This window comes from Ovis canadensis, chromosome 23, assembly GCF_042477335.2.
Source record: "Ovis canadensis isolate MfBH-ARS-UI-01 breed Bighorn chromosome 23, ARS-UI_OviCan_v2, whole genome shotgun sequence".
NCBI classification, from domain to species: domain Eukaryota; kingdom Metazoa; phylum Chordata; class Mammalia; order Artiodactyla; family Bovidae; genus Ovis; species Ovis canadensis.
Window position 1 is genome coordinate 75,307,926 of NC_091267.1, and position 15,312 is coordinate 75,323,237.

Below are 15,312 nucleotides of genomic sequence, written 5' to 3' on the forward strand. Positions count from 1 at the left end.
CACAGGGGAAGTGGTGGGGGGTGACTGAGGAGGGGGATGAACACCCACACGCTACCAGGTGTGAAACGCAGGACCAACCAGAAAAGCACAGAAAACTGGGCTCAGTACCTCCTGATGACCTATAAGGGAAAAGACTTTGAAAAAGAATATATATACGAAAAAAGAAAATACATAGCATATATATATACACATCTGAATCACTTCGCTGTACCCCTGAAACTAACCCAACATTGTAAATCAACTATATTTCAATAGAAATTTTTAACAAATGCCTTCTGTTTACATTAAAATGAAATATTATGTTAAATATAAGACAAATGAATGTAGATAAAGAGAAACCTTAGCTAAATATTTACATAATAAGCAAGTCTTCTAGGAATGTTTACTTTTTGAGCATTCCTGGTTAACTAGTACATTTTTTGAAAATTCTGAGCTTTTCCCTCAGGGGTCATATTTGGTCAACTGTATGCCATTTGCTATTAACATCGGATTTGAAAAGCTTCTCTTTTTTTAGTTTTAGCTCTTAGACCTGAAACTGCTTCTACAACATTCTTGCCCTCAGCCGCACCCCGGTCCGGGGAGGATTCGGGAGACGGGCGGTTCCAGGTTCCATGGCTCCTGTCCCCACTGCGTCCTTCCCAGGACAGCAGGGGCTCCTCCGGTTTGTTAGGGCTTTCAATGGAGGGGATCAAAGTCTCCCACTGACAGCAAATGATTATTCCTGACCCAGGTCCTGCTGCAGAAAGAGTTCAGTTCAGTTCAGTTCAGTCGCTCAGTCGTGTCCGACTCTTTGAGATCCCATGAATCGCAGCACGCCAGGCCTCCTTGTCCATCACCAACTCCTGGAGTTCACTCAGACTCATGTCCATCGAGTTGGTGATGCCATCCAGCCATCTTGTCCTCTGTTGTCCCCTTCTCCTCCTGCCCCCAATCCCTCCCAGCGTCGGAGTCTTTTCCAGTGAGTCAACTCTTCGCATGAGGTGGCCAAAGTATTGTAGTTTCAGCTTTAGCATCAGTTCTTCCAGTGAACACCCAGGGCTGATCTCCTGTAGAATGGACTGGTTGGATCTCCTTGCAGTCCAAGGGGTGCTCAAGAGTCTTCTCCAACACCACAGTTCAAAAGCAGAAAAAGTAGGTGGCCTTATTCACCTCTATCTGCTTGCTCAGTCCTGTCCCACTCTGCGACCCCATGGGCTGTAGCCCTCCAGCTCCTCCGTCCATGGATTCTCCAGCAAGAAGGCTGGGGTGGGGTGCCGTGCCCTCCTCCAGGAGACACCCCCCACCCAGAGATGGAAGCCGCAGCTCTTGCTTGGCCGCGGCTCTTGCTTGGCCGCGGCTCTTGCTTGGCCGCGGCTCTTGCTTGGCCGCGGCTCTTGCTTGGCCGCGGCTCTTGCTTGGCCGCAGCTCTTGCTTGGCCGCAGGCGGCCTGTTGACGCCAAGTTGGTCTTCTAGCGTCGGTTCCTCTTACCGGCCACCAGGCGGCGCCGAAGGTCTCGCCGTCGCGTCGCTGCTCGCGGTCTCAAGCCGGGATGCCGCTCTCCGCAGCTTTTCCTTGAGACGCACCCACTCAGCGGCGCCCCGGGCCTGCCGCTCCGGCCCCTCTGGGGGCGCTCCTGAAGCCCCTGCTTCCGCTTGCCTGCGGGACGCACACTGCAGCCTCCGCCGGCCGCCCCTTCCGTGCGGACGGTTCTCAGAGTTCGATTCTGGGGCCGCAGTTGGTTCCTGAGGTAGCTGCCTGGCCGGCCTGCTGAGCTCCAGCCGCAGGCTTTGCGGCGGCCCTGCGAAGACCTGCGAGCGACACAGGCACGCGGAGTTAGGGGCCCGCGCGGAACGCGCCTCCCCGGCCCTTTCCTTGGTGCAGGCCCGCACCGCCCGCTCCGCAGCAGCCCCGGGCCTGCGTTCCACAGCCGATCGCTGCGCCCTGTGTCTCAAGCCCACTACTTCTCTGCTGCCACTGTCCCGACTCAAACTCCATGTCTCTTCTTTGGAAAACAGAAGCAGATCCTTAAATGGCCTGCTATTTTCCTTTTCCTCCATCCAGTCATACATATACAGATGTGTAATCCAACTCTTCGTGGCCCAGCGGGCGGTGGCCCGCCAGGCTCCTCTGCCCCTGGGATTCTCCAGGCAAGAATCCTGGAGTGGGTTTGCTGTGCCCTCCTCCAGGGGCGTCTTCCCGACCCAGGGATCGAACCCGCGTCTCTTGCATCTCCTGAACTGGTAGGTGCGTTCTTCATCACTAGCGCCACCTGGGAAGTCCGATATAGTAGAAAATGACAACCCACTCTCGTATTTTGTCTGGAGAATCCCATGGGCAGAGGAGCCTGGCCGGCTACAGTCCATAATGGCACAGAGTCGGACACGACTGAGCGGCTAAGCACACACACACGGGCGTCCCTGGCGGCTCAGCGGCAAAGAATCCGCCCGCCAAGGCAGGAAACGCGGGAGACGTGGGCTCGATCCTCGGGTTGGGGAGACCCCCTGGAGGAGGGTCTGGCAACTCACTCCAGGGTTCTTGCCTGAAGAGTCCGCTGGACAGAGGAGCCTGGCGGTCTACAGTCCATGGGATTGCAAAGAGTGGGACACGGCTGAAGTCACTGAGCACGCATGCGCGCGCATGCACACACACGCACACACGCACACGCACACACACGCATTCTTGTAGAGGGATACTGTAAGAAACGTGTATGGAACTGTTTCGTTTATTTGCAGTGTCTCCTCCTCACCCCTCTGCAGGAGCCACGAGGTCAGCCTCTTGTCCATTTTGATTTGTGCAGAATCCCTCTGTCCACAGCAGTGCCCGATGCAGAGGGCGCGCTCGGTAAGTGTTTGTGCAGTGGCCGAACTCACCGCTGAGCCAGTAATTGTGGCCAGAAGAACGCTGTACGTCGGTCGGCTTCGATGCTGGTTGTATGCGCTGCTTACAGGGCTGCGGGTGCTCCGGGGGATGTCATCCAACGTGGGTTTCCACCCTCCTCAGTTGATAACCCGCGTGAAGTCTGTTCTTCCTGATGGCGGCGGACGCGGGGCACCGGGGGCTGAGTGTCCGCGCGGCGCGCCGGCCGCTTGCGGCCCCGGCGTCACCCTTAGGGCGGCCTCTCACACTGAGGGACGCGCAGAGCCTCTTTCCTTTCCCGGCTCCTCCTGGCGCGGCGCCTGATTTCCAGTAGTTGTGGCCCTCCTCAAGGGACATCGGTAATGGAATCCTAAGGCGTCGTCTAATTGGGAGAGGCAACTCATTAACTCTGAAAATATACAAGCCCTGACTGGTTTATCTGATCATTTTAATTGTCATCTTTGATATCTTGGCAGTGCTGGTTTGGGCGAGGGGGTGTGTAATGAGCTTGAATGGCCTGGGGGCAGTGTGGGGCAGCTGGGCACCTGGACGCCCTGTAGCAGACCCTTGAAAATGAGACAGGCACTTCCAAGAACTGGCAGGACAGAGAAGAAAGCCGCCTGTGTTATCGTTTTGCTTGGGTCTGTTTCTGCTGCTAAGACTGTGCTTTCAGAATCTGAGGATTCACGTTGTTTCATCAGTTCTGGTAATTTCTCAGCCACCGTCTCTTTAAATTAGCCTCTCCATTTTCTGCTTCTGGGACTCAAAATACACATCTTTGTTTTATCCTATTTTCCACATATATTAATCTTTTCAGCAATATTTTCCACCTCCTTACATCTTTACACTTCATTCTGGGTTATCCTGTATATTGATCTTTTATCCATTAATGTTTTCTTCAGCTGTGTCTAACTTGTTTAACCCTCTATTCAGGTTTTTACTTTAATAGTTAAATATTTAATCTCAAATTTCTGTTTGGTTCCTTTTCAAATATGCCTGATCACATACTTTTTCTAAAGACACTTTACATACGGCTGTGTTATGTTGTGTGTACAGTGCTTCTAATAGCTGAAAACCTTGGGTTCTAAATCCTCTTTCAGGGTGGCTTATTTCTTTGTTTATCTGGAGATATTTTATTGTAAAACCGCAGTTGCTTCTAATCACTGATCTGGAGGAACACTGGAGGCGTTTCTTCTCCAGTGTTTGCATGTTCCTTTTCTGAGCGCCAGGGGGCGCTACTGAGCTGTGATTGGTCTGGCTTCCAGGAGTCCAGGGATTCGAGTTTCCATTTTTGAGTTTTCTTACCCTTTAAAGCTCAGACTTCATCTCACAGGGGTGTGTGTGTGTGTGTGTGTGTGTGTGTGTGTGTGTATGTGTGTGTGTGTTTTACCTCTGAAAGCATATTGTCCCTTATGATAGCTGCTAGCCATATGTTGTTAGTAAATTAAGAAAAATTAAAGATACAGGTTCTCTGTCACAACAGCCCCATTTCTAGAGATCAGTAGCCACAAGGAGGCAGTGGCAACTGCAGTGAACAGCAGAGACGCGGGGCACTGTCTTCACTGCAGACCATCCTACTGGACAGTGCTGTTCCTTTTTAAATGAGAATATTTTAGTCAATGAACTGATTGACCTTGCAGAGTTGTGGCCCTTGGGACCTTGGCTGCGGCCCACAGACTTCCCCCTAGCAGTGGCGGGGGGGCTTTCTGGGTGCAGTTCGAGGACCCCACGGTTGTGGTGTGCAGGCTTAGTTGCCTCATGGCGTGTGAGATCTTAGTTCCCTGATTAGGGATTGAACCCACGTCCCATCCCCCTGCATTATATGACAGATTCCCAGCCACTGGACCACCAGGCAAGTTGCCGACAGTGCTGTTCTTGACCATCACTTTTACATCATGAGAGCACAACAGTGTGTTAAGCAGCACATAGCGGGGGGCCCTCCGGGTGGCCAGTACTCCACGCTGTCAGAGGAACAGTGCAAAGATCGTTTATGCGTCTTTCTAGATACCAATGCAATAAATGAGGGAGAAAACGGTGGAGATTTTTAATAGGAGATAGAGTATGATCAGGCTTCGCTGGTGGCTCAGACTATAAAGAATCCACCTGCAGTGTGAGAGACCTGGGTGTGATCCCTGGGTCGGGAAGACCCCCTGAGGGAGGGCATGGCCACCCACTCCAGTGTTCTTGCCTGGAGAGTCCCCATGGAGAGAAGAGCCTGGCGGGCCGCAGTCCACGGGTCACAAAGAGTTGGACACGACCGAGGGACTAAGCACAGCACCCGTAGAGTACGGCCATCTCGCTTATGAAGAAGAATCACCGGGACAGCACGGTGGCAAAGGCGAGAAGGAGCAGCGGCAGGCAGCACAGCCAGGAGGCTCCTGCAAGACCCCGGGTGGGAAATGCTGCGGACATGAACTGAGTCAATGAATGACGGAGGGGAGGGGGCAAGGGGAGAGAACATCTGAGGAGGAGCTACCTTGACAGGAAGTTCGGGTGAAGACAAAGAAGAATGCGAGTGGAAAGCGGCTCAGGCTTCTCGGTGCCTCAGTAGCAGGGTGGCGATGCTGTGGATTTCCTGGGTGACCCAGCGGTTCAGTAGCTAAGAATTTGCCTTCCAATGCAGGTGACGCGGGTTCGGTTCGGTCCCTGGTTAGGGAACCAGGGGAGCTCAGCCCACAAGCTGCACCTACCGAGCCTGTGCAGCACAGCAGGGGAAGGGAGAGCCCTGGGCTGCAGTGAAGACCCCAGGCAGCCAAAAATAAAGTAAAGCCAGGCCACGCTCGAGAAGGAAAGTGCTTAGAAGGGGGAGATGGCGAGTTCAGTCTGGGTCATCTTGCGTACAAGGTGCTCAGCTTCACACAATGTTGTTCGCAGTCACTTTTGTGCCAAAGGGAAAGGCCTACAGGTTGCCAGATGCTGGGCCAAAGGGAGCCCCGGCAATGAGGCGCGCGCATGGGGAGACGGAGCGTGGAACCTGCCCCGGGCCCCTCCCGTGACTTTTGAGCTGCTGCACGCTGAGGAAGGCTGGAAGACAGACAGCTCCAGGCCCATCCTGCCTGGGTGCTCGCGTCTCTTGCCTTCCGCACAGTTATCTGGGATTTCACTGCTGCTTTACTTTCAGTTTCTCTGGATTTCATTCTGTACCCAATGTTACTCTGACTTACCCTCACACCCTCTTCCAGGAGATGGCCAGGGATGTGAGCTGGTGCATTTAAAGATGAAAGTGCTGAGAAAAAGCAGAGCTGGGGGAGATGGATTGAAGCAGGGGGACTCAGTGGGAGATAGAACAGTTAAACCAGGATGGTGTCCGGAGGCCAGAGAACAAGGCGGGGGTGGGCAGGAGTCTGCAGGCCAAGCGCAGCCTCCTGGTGCCCAGTGGGAGGGAGGGGTGGTCGAAGTGGAGACGGGCAAACTCGCCAAGATTTTAAACTTCAGAGAATGAACAGAGAGTGAGGGTGTTCCATGAGATAAGACACGTGGAGGAAAGCCGGTTTGGAGGAAATAGTTGGAATTCAGTGTTGGATGTGTTGACTTTGATTATGTTGACAGATTTCTATTGAGCCAAATGTCAGCACTTCTGCGTGCAATCATACAGTGGAATATTCTTTCATAAGCAGCTGGTAAGATATGGTGCATAAGCTGACAGAGGGCTGTGGGTGTGTAGAAGAAGTGGCTTCAGGGGAGGGGGAAGAGGAGCTCAAATCAGTGAAAACACATGTGTGCAATTAAAAATAAAACAATCTATCATTCCAATATGTTGGCCACCTGATGTGAAGAGCTGGCTCATTGGAAAAGATCCTGATGCTGGGAAAGACTGAAGGCGGGAGGAGAAGGGGACAACAGAGGATGAGATGGTTGGATGGCATCACCGACTTGATGCACATGGATTTGGGTAAACTCCAGGAGGTGGTGGTGGACTGGAAGGCCTGGCGTACTGCAGTTCATGGGGTCGCAAAGTGTCGGACACAACTGAGCGACTGGACTGAACTGAACTACATCTATCATTCAGAAACTTATGTCTTGCTCATCAACTTGGTGCACAAAATCAGCTAACCCTTTTTTCTTCACTCTACTTAAAGGCCTCTCTTGTTCATCATCTTGCTTATGACTTTTTCCCCTTCTTCAGTTACTTCCTCCCATGAGAATTTAAAAACCTGCAAGATTCTTTCTTGCTCCAAGGAATCATTGCTGCTTACCATCCTTTAGAGAAAGAAAACAGCAAAGGCACCTAAGTCTGCCGAGGAGTCCCCTCCTGTCTCCATGGTTACCGCAGCGCAGGCGTCCGGGCGCCCTAAGCATCCGTCAGCAGGTGGTCCAGCTGCCCTGGGCGTGAAGCGCTCCCAGCGCATCACCCCGAGCCGTAGGTCACCCCCGTCCATGGCGGCGAGCTCTCTGGCGCCCCGAGGCGGCAGCTCCCACGCCATGACCGGGTGTTGAGGACTGGGTGGGCGATGCCTCGGCCCAGTCTTTCCTCTCCACTGGGAAGACCTCTCCCTCCAGGCTTTGCGTCTCCCGGGTTCGCCGCGTGGCGAGGCTGTGGCTGGTCTGTTCTTCCGTACACGTGCCGCGGTTGTTCTAAGGGGTTCGGCAGGAGAGGCAGCCCGACCTGCCCGACTCTCGCGTCTCAGCCTGTGAAGCAGAACATGACCCTCCCTCCCTTGGATTCAGGGGTTGGTTCTATTTCTTTTCTGCTGTGGTTCAGTCACTGAGTCGTGTCTGACCCTTTGTGACCTCATGGACTGCGGCACGCCAGGCTTCCCTGTGCTCCACTATCTCCCGGAATTTGCTCAAATTCAGGCCCGCTGAGTCAGTGATGCTGTCTAACCGCCTCTTCCTCTGCCACCTCATTTTCCTTTTGTCTTGTCTTCCCAGGATCAGGGTCTTTTCCAGTAAGTTGGCTCTTTCTTATCTTAGGATGAGTCATATTTCTCTACTCAACTTGCTAAACATCGGTCAAAACACTGTTTGCCAAAGCCAGAAACTGCTCTCATGCTGCTGCCTTCAAATGTCTTACCTTCAAAGACTTGCCCTCAGTGACTGACCGGTATCAGGTTACATCAGTCAGCAAGTCCCTATCAGGCTCCCACAGCCTGCTAACTTATCCCCTTTATAGACACAGGCCCTTAGGTTGCAAGTGTGTAATTAAGTGAAGTAGGCACACAGAAGCACAATAATTAGAACAGCATCTCTAAGTGGGTCTAACTCGAGTGAGTGAGTTGAGAAAGCCTTCAGAAACAGTAGACTCTGAACATCTCAGAAGCTCAGATTATATTTAATAAACATTTGCTGGTCTCCTACCCGGTACCAGAAGACACTTCCACGTTATTTTGTGATAAGAAATAGGATTCATACTTAAGCACACACCATGTGACAGGGGAGAGTTATTAAAGCAATAATCCCTTAAAATCAGTAGCGTTCCTCCAAGGCACTCTAGACGTCCATCTTTCATCACAAACTTCATAGCCCAAAGGGCAAACCCCCAACATTTGGGGTAGTTCAGTCCATGTTTGCTGATAATAATAAATCCATGCACACAAACAGCTGACTGTTCCCGTGGCTCTTTAATTTTCCCTTGCCTTACCGATCCTGGACTTGCTAAGCTTGCAACGTCCAAGCCTTTGTTGTCTGTGTTTGTGCTAAGTCACTTCAGTCGTGTCTGACTCTTCGTGGCCCCATGGACTGTAGCCCTAGCCTGCCGGGCTCCTCTGTCCGTGGGATTTCCCAGGCCAGAATACTGGAATGGCTGTCGTTTCTTTCTCCAGGGGATCTTCCTAGCCGAGGAGCAAACCCATGTCTCTTAGGTCTCCTGCATTGACAGGTGGGTTCTTTACCACTATCACCACCAAAGCCTTTCTTAAATTCTAGTAAACTATGGGTCAGTAATTGTGCAGACTTCCCAAGGAGGGAGGAAAAACTACCAGAGTTACAGTCTTGGTTTGTAGTTTAGAAATGGTTCAAGGATAGACTACGGTAGAATTTTCACTGTTAAACTCAAACAGCATTTTTTTTTTTTTGATGTAAAACACAGGCATATAGTTTTGAAGGTAGCACAGACTTCAGAAGAAGGAAGATATGGGTTTGAATCACGTGATCTAGAGTTCAGTAAGCGTGGGCAAGTCACCTAACCTCTCAGTTCCCATTCCCTAATCTGTAAAGTAGATGCTGCTGTTGAGTCACTGACTTGTGTCCAGTTCTTTTGCAGCCCCGTGTGCTCTAGCCCTCCAGGCTCCTCCATCCATGGGATTTCCCGGGCAAGCATACTGGGGTGGGTTGCCGCTTCCTTCTCCAGGGGACCTTCCTGACCCAGGGACTGAACCTGCGTGTCCTGTGTGTTCCGCACTGACAGGTGGACTCTTTACCACCAGCACCATCTAGGAAGCCCAGTGTCGAGACAGTGGCGCCAATCTGCTGTCGAGGTTTAAATGAGGTAAACTGAAGGACTGAGTTTGAGCCTGGTGACAGCGATCGTTCAGCAAACATCTGTGACTTCTGCTTTGTCCATCCTCCTAAATTAAATGCCATTTCACCTGTTTCTAATATAGGGCCCTTGCAACAAGTGCCAAAAGTTTAACAGGTTATTTAAATGGAAACTATCATGTATACTCATATTATTAATAATTTTATAAAATAATCTATGTGTTAATTTGCTTGAACTGGGAAAATGGTACTTAATTGTAGCTGAGGAACATTTTGATTCAAATTTGTGGCACCCAGGACACTGTTAGGGGCACAGTTTGGGAACCTCCGACTGCTGTGATTCAGGAATGCTGCCATGGAATCACATAATTCCCATTGATTTTAAGGGTTTTCCCTAAGGTCTTGAGAATAGAATCTTTGTAATTAATACAGACCCCTTAGTTGGTCCCCAAGGCTTACAGGGCTCTAGCTCACGCTTTTACTCCTGTATCCTCCTGGGCACTGACTGAAGACAGCATGCTTGTTTTCTTGGTTTTGGCCTCGTCAGTGGCACGTGGACTCTTACTGCCCTACCAGGCATTAGCCTGCACCCCCTGCGCTGGAAGGCGGCGTCTTGACCACTGGACCTCCAGGGAAGCCCCCGAAGACCTCGTTCTGGAGGAAGACACCCTCTACAGACATAGGACTCAATTATGTTAGCTCAGGAGACTCAGTGATGGCTCATTCCTATCTTTTCCTTACAAGTTCACACTGCCCTGATGTTTCCTTTCCTCGGTTTGAAGATAATCCTCACTGATGTGTACAAATCCAGGGATGTCTAGAGGTCGCGTATGGGAGAAGTTCCATTTGGCACTAGCTTTTCAGACCAGCGAGTTGACACACGTTCCACTTTAAAGGGCATGATGGGGAGGTTGGGGCCTGAATGTGGGGGTATGGGATAGAGATTGCTGATTAGGGACATGGGCACGACCCAGTGGAATCCTGGGCTGGGTGTCCTAAGAGCAGTGGGGATTTTGTAGGTGGAGCTGAAAGCCTTGGAAGAAGTTTGCCTGCTCGACAGTTTTGGCTTTCACCCCTCCCTGTGCTCACCCTAGAATCAGGGTTGTTTGAGATTAAAGGGATTGTCTCCATGGTAGATGCAAAGGATTCTTGAAGCCCAGTATGAAGAGTTTGCTAAAGGGTTTCCTCTAAGGGTGTGTCTACAAATCAGGCGGTGCAAATCCTGGCTTCTGGGTTATGTTTAAAGATGAGGATGATTAGAAAAATAAGAACAATAACAGCAGCCGTAACAGCAGGAACAGCGAATCCCGCCACCATTCTTGCTTTTCAGAAGTCAGGATATTTGTGTAGTGTGTCCATAAACCTCCCCTAGCCTGAGAAAGTTGACTTTGGTTTCCAGAGATGGTTATAGATTAGTTAACATGCTTTCATTGTCTGGGTCTTTGTCTAAAATTTTGCTTGATAAACATTAAGTGCCTTATTATGGGCAAAGCATATGCTCAGACACTCAGTCGTGTCTGACTTTTTGCGACCCCGTGGTCTGTAGCCCACCAGGCTCCGTTGTCCATGGGATTCTCCAGGCAAGAATACTGGAGTGGTTCACCACTTCCTCCTTCAGGGGGTCTTCCCAACCCAGAGATTGAACCCGTGTCTCTTGAGCCTCCTGCACTGGCAGGTGGATTGTTTATCACTAGCAAGAGGGGTTAAAAAAAAAAGTTGGCCTTGGGAGTGAGAGACACTCCTTATAAATAAATTCTTGTTCCATTGTAAGCATTCAGTGTATGTCTATGAAGTGAATGAATCTGAAGTTAAGTCCTTGTGGCTGGGGTGTGTAAGAAGGTTGAATCATGACTGTGGCATTCAGTGAGGTCTTTCAACCTTGACATTTTGGTGTGACCACCAGTCAGTCCAGTTGCCCTCCCATTCAGTTCTCATGTGAATAAATACGGCATCTCACGATCCCTCAGACCAAGGGTGAAATTACAGAATGTCAGCACTGAGAGTTCATTTTGTCCAACCTCCTAATTTTACAGATAATGAAACAGAGACATAGTTTTTAATCCCTTTGAAAACATGTTAATCTAGATTGCGTCATGACTATAATGAATGGGCGCTGATCCTCAGTGCTGGCCCAGAGCTGGGGTAGAGATTAGTTTGCATAACTCCATCTACAATGGTGCATTTGTAACTTGGACAGCCTCCCACCTCCTTTTTTAGAGCATTCTCCCCACTCTTGGATTTCCTTGGTCCAAGAAATATAATCTGCAAGAGTAGAATCATAGGGATCTGCATAGGTCTGTGGGAAATATCCATGTTTGGAGGAGGGGGAATTTTTTTCCTCCCTAATATTTTTCAAGGTCTAAACTTTTATGGTCTGTTGAAAAAAATTGGGGGGATGGTGGCTATGCAATAGGCTTAGATAAAGAGAATAGTGCTTGAATGAGAATGGGTTGAAATCTTCAATTCCTCCAGAGAAGACGCGTGAGGTGCGGGGGTGCTGGGGTGCGCAGAGAATGGTGCTCAGAGCTTCGAGTTACATTAGCGGAGCCTGTTGCTTCCAGTTTTGCTTGCTGTGGACTCCATTCCATTTTGGCTTTACTGGGTGATATTTTAAGCTGACACATCTTCCCAGGTGGCTAAAGCGGTGAAGAACCTGCCTGCAACGCTGGAGACAAACAGGTTCGGTCAATTTGTGGGGAAGCTGCCCTGGAGGAGGAAATGGCCACACACTTTCATGTTCTTGCCTGGAAAATCTCATGGACAGAGGAGCCTGGTGGGCCAAGTCTATTGGGTTGCAAAGAATTGGAGATGACTTAGCGACTGAGCACATTTTGATACTGTACTCACTAAATTCACTTGCCTTCTTAAAAAATTCTTCATCAGTACTTTCAAATTAATGTGTCTTCCCTCACACTCTCAGTATGTCAAAAAAGAACAGTCTTCAATAAAAGGGCCCAATTACGCTTCATCAAGCTCGCCTTAGCCACTGAATCTGTTGTGTATTTATTGAGCACATTAATATGTATCTTTGACAAAAACACTTTCCCAGCCCCCTTTTAGATCCTTGAGTGGATCTGACCATATCTTTAGCTCCAATTAACCACAGCTTTTCCTATTATATGAGTTTTTTCACTTTCCAGCTGATTTTGAAATTGACCTTGAAGGAATTTCAGAGTAGTCTTTTACTGCTTATTCGATATAATTTTTTCATGCATTTTTTCTAGCTAAGACATGTTAATTAGAAAAATTTTAAATGTGATGACTGAATTAATTTTTTTTTAAGACTGGTGCATTTATGCCTTTAAGGCACATTTAAGCATCGATGACAAAGGTTTCCCTTGCCTCCTCCCCTTGTTCACCTAACAGAAGAAATACCAAGATTCTGACTTATTTGCATTTCCTTATAAAAGCTTATTTTAAAAATAAGCCTTTAAGTGCAGTTTCAGACTGAGTACTCTGCTTCCCTCTCAATTGCTTGGTTATAGGAGCTCATGATTTTATGTGTCATCAAAAGCAATGTAAAGTCAATGGTAATTGATATCTGTGTTTAATGAAGACACCCATTAAAAAAGCAAACCTATGTATGAGGCCTGCAGGGATTTTCTAAATTTAATTAGTTTAATTGGAAGCTATTTACTTTACAATATTGTGGTGGTTTTTGCCATACGTTGACATGAATCAGCCACGGGTGTACACATGTCCCCCACCCTGAACCCCCCTCCCCCTCCCTCCCCACCCCATCCCTCAGGGTCATCCCAGTGCACCAGCCCTGAGCGCCCTGTCTCATGCATCGAACCTGGACTGGCGATCTGTTTCGCATATGGTAATATACACGTTTCAATGCTATTCTCTCAGATCATCCCACCTTTGCCTGGATTTTAAGTGAGAGGACCCTGAATTTTTCATGCTGTATCCTACCCGCTTATTATACCATCAGTGACTCTAAGAGGCCAGCTTTTTCCACATTACTTTTCACAGAATTGTCTTGTTCCATGAACTTTCATGAAAAAGCATGGTATTAGCCAGCACAGAAGAGCTAGGCTTTGCTGATTTTGACTGTACAATTATATTCTGAGGATTAAATCTAATGGAATATGAAAGACCTTTAAGTCCACAAGTTTGCCTTCTGCTTTTTCTCCCAGAGAAGCCCAGCCAAGCAAAGTCCCCGGTGATCTGTGCTCAGTCATATTCTGATGTGGTGTTTCTGTACCTTCGTCAGTGGGACCTGTCTTTCGAGTTGCTTTTCCAGGAGTGGTGAGACGCTGCAGTAGCATTTTGGACTTGCCTGGCTTCTCCTGGTGTAATGACTGGGTGGCTGAGGAAGGCGAGTGCCTAAGATGAAGCGTGTTTGGAAACTGAAACCGCAAAACAAGGATTCATTCACATCATGGAGCCAGAGTCTCAGAAACGACCATCTTTTTCTTAAATGAAATTTAGATGAAAGGTTGAAGACAGAATATAGACAAGCTAGGTTCAATCTTTTTTCTTTTTCAAATGTTTTTCTGATTCTGAGAATGGCTTCCAAGAAAGCCAACTTACAGATATAGAAGGAATACTGATTAGAAAAACGTTATGTTGAAACAGTGATAGTAATAATTGATTCAAGCGTGGATCGTTAATGATGCTGAAATGTGAAAATGTTTGATGAAGGCAGGTGAGGATGTGTCCTAGCCCGACAGGCTTCTCTGTCCATGGGAAGAGTACTGGAGTAGGTTGTTATTTCCTCCTCCAGGGGATCTTCCCAACCCAGGGATCGATGATGCGTGTCTTGGGTCTCCTGCAGGTAGATTCTTTACCACTGTGCCACCGGGGAAGTCCCATAGTTTCAAAACATCTCCCTCTTATTGTATAACATAGAAAGGGACCATGGTGACTTTACAATGAAGAAATCTAGAGAACACCACCCAACCAAATGATCAACGTTAAAATCACTGGTCAGAGGATAAATGGACGTGATATGCTTCTGATATGCTGCCCAAGAGGGATTATTCTTGTTAAAAACGCGTAACTTTAATCACGAGGAAACTTGAATCACCACGAACTAAACTGACAGACATTTTACAAAATAATTAGTCTGTGCTCTTCAAAATGTCAATTCCATGAAAGTGAAGAAAGGCAGGGAAACTGGTTCAGATAAGACGGAAGAGACAGGAGAGCTACATGGAGCATGTGAGCCGGGGTTGGATCCTGAACTGGGAGAGTTGCTATGAAGGACATTTTGGATAATTAGCGAGATTGGAATAAGAACTGTGGATTGACTACTGCATCAATGTCAAAATTTCAGATTTCGATAATTACACTGTGGTTATGTAAGAAAACATCATTTTTCTTAGGGAATGTATGACTAAATATTTGGGGGTGAAGCAGCATGATGTTTGCAACTTATGTACCGATACTTCTGAATTTGTGTGTGTGTGTGTGTGTGTGTGTGTGTGTGTGTGTGTGTATGAGAGAGGGAGAGAGAGAGAGAGGGAAGCAGGGGTAGGGTAGAGATGAATTATGAAACAAATTAGACAAGTTAGTGAATGGTAAATCTGAATAAAGGTTATGTAGTTATTGTTTGTAACATCCTTGCAACCTTGGCAAATTTAAAATAGTTCCAAATAAAAAAAACAAAAAGTTTTCCTAGAAAGTCATAAAGAAAAAGGCAGATTTGATTTAATAAAAATTTAAATGGCTATGCTTTGAAAGAAATAATCACATTAAAAGGTCAAATGGCAGAAATGAAAGAGTAGATGGAGTTTAGATGTACGTATAACATCAGCTGAGTATCTATAAATTAATAAGAAAATACAAACACCTCAAAGTTAAAAAATATAATGGATACAAAGAAGCATTTAACAGAAAAAAATATAAATGCTAATGACTGTCTGAACAGATGATTAATCTATAATTAATCAGAGGAATGCAAATTAAATTAAAACAAGAGTAATTCTATTTTTACCTTTTTTGGCAAAATTTATTTAAATTTTTTTAAATTAAAAAGTTTTTTATTGGAGTATCCTTGATTTACAACGTTGCATTAGTTTCGGGTACAGGAAAGTGAGTCAGCATACACA

General features: G+C 47.9%; 1 protein-coding gene and 1 long non-coding RNA gene across 2 annotated transcripts in view; both read left to right on the top strand.

The window, feature by feature from the left end:
• Nucleotides 1–2,625: 2,625 nt before the first annotated feature.
• Nucleotides 2,626–15,312, top strand: part of SERPINB12 (serpin family B member 12) — a 43,997-nt gene continuing 31,310 nt past the window's right edge. Inside the window, exon 1 of the mRNA XM_069568294.1 lies at nt 2,626–2,821. Within this exon, the coding sequence (XP_069424395.1) occupies nt 2,804–2,821 (18 nt within the window). The 5' untranslated portion in view covers nt 2,626–2,803. The remainder of the gene's footprint in view (nt 2,822–15,312) is intronic.
• Nucleotides 8,599–12,225, top strand: LOC138428068 (uncharacterized). The gene is made up of 3 exons (XR_011252264.1): nt 8,599–8,654; nt 9,183–9,263; nt 9,801–12,225. It is a non-coding gene; the product is annotated as an uncharacterized lncRNA (long non-coding RNA).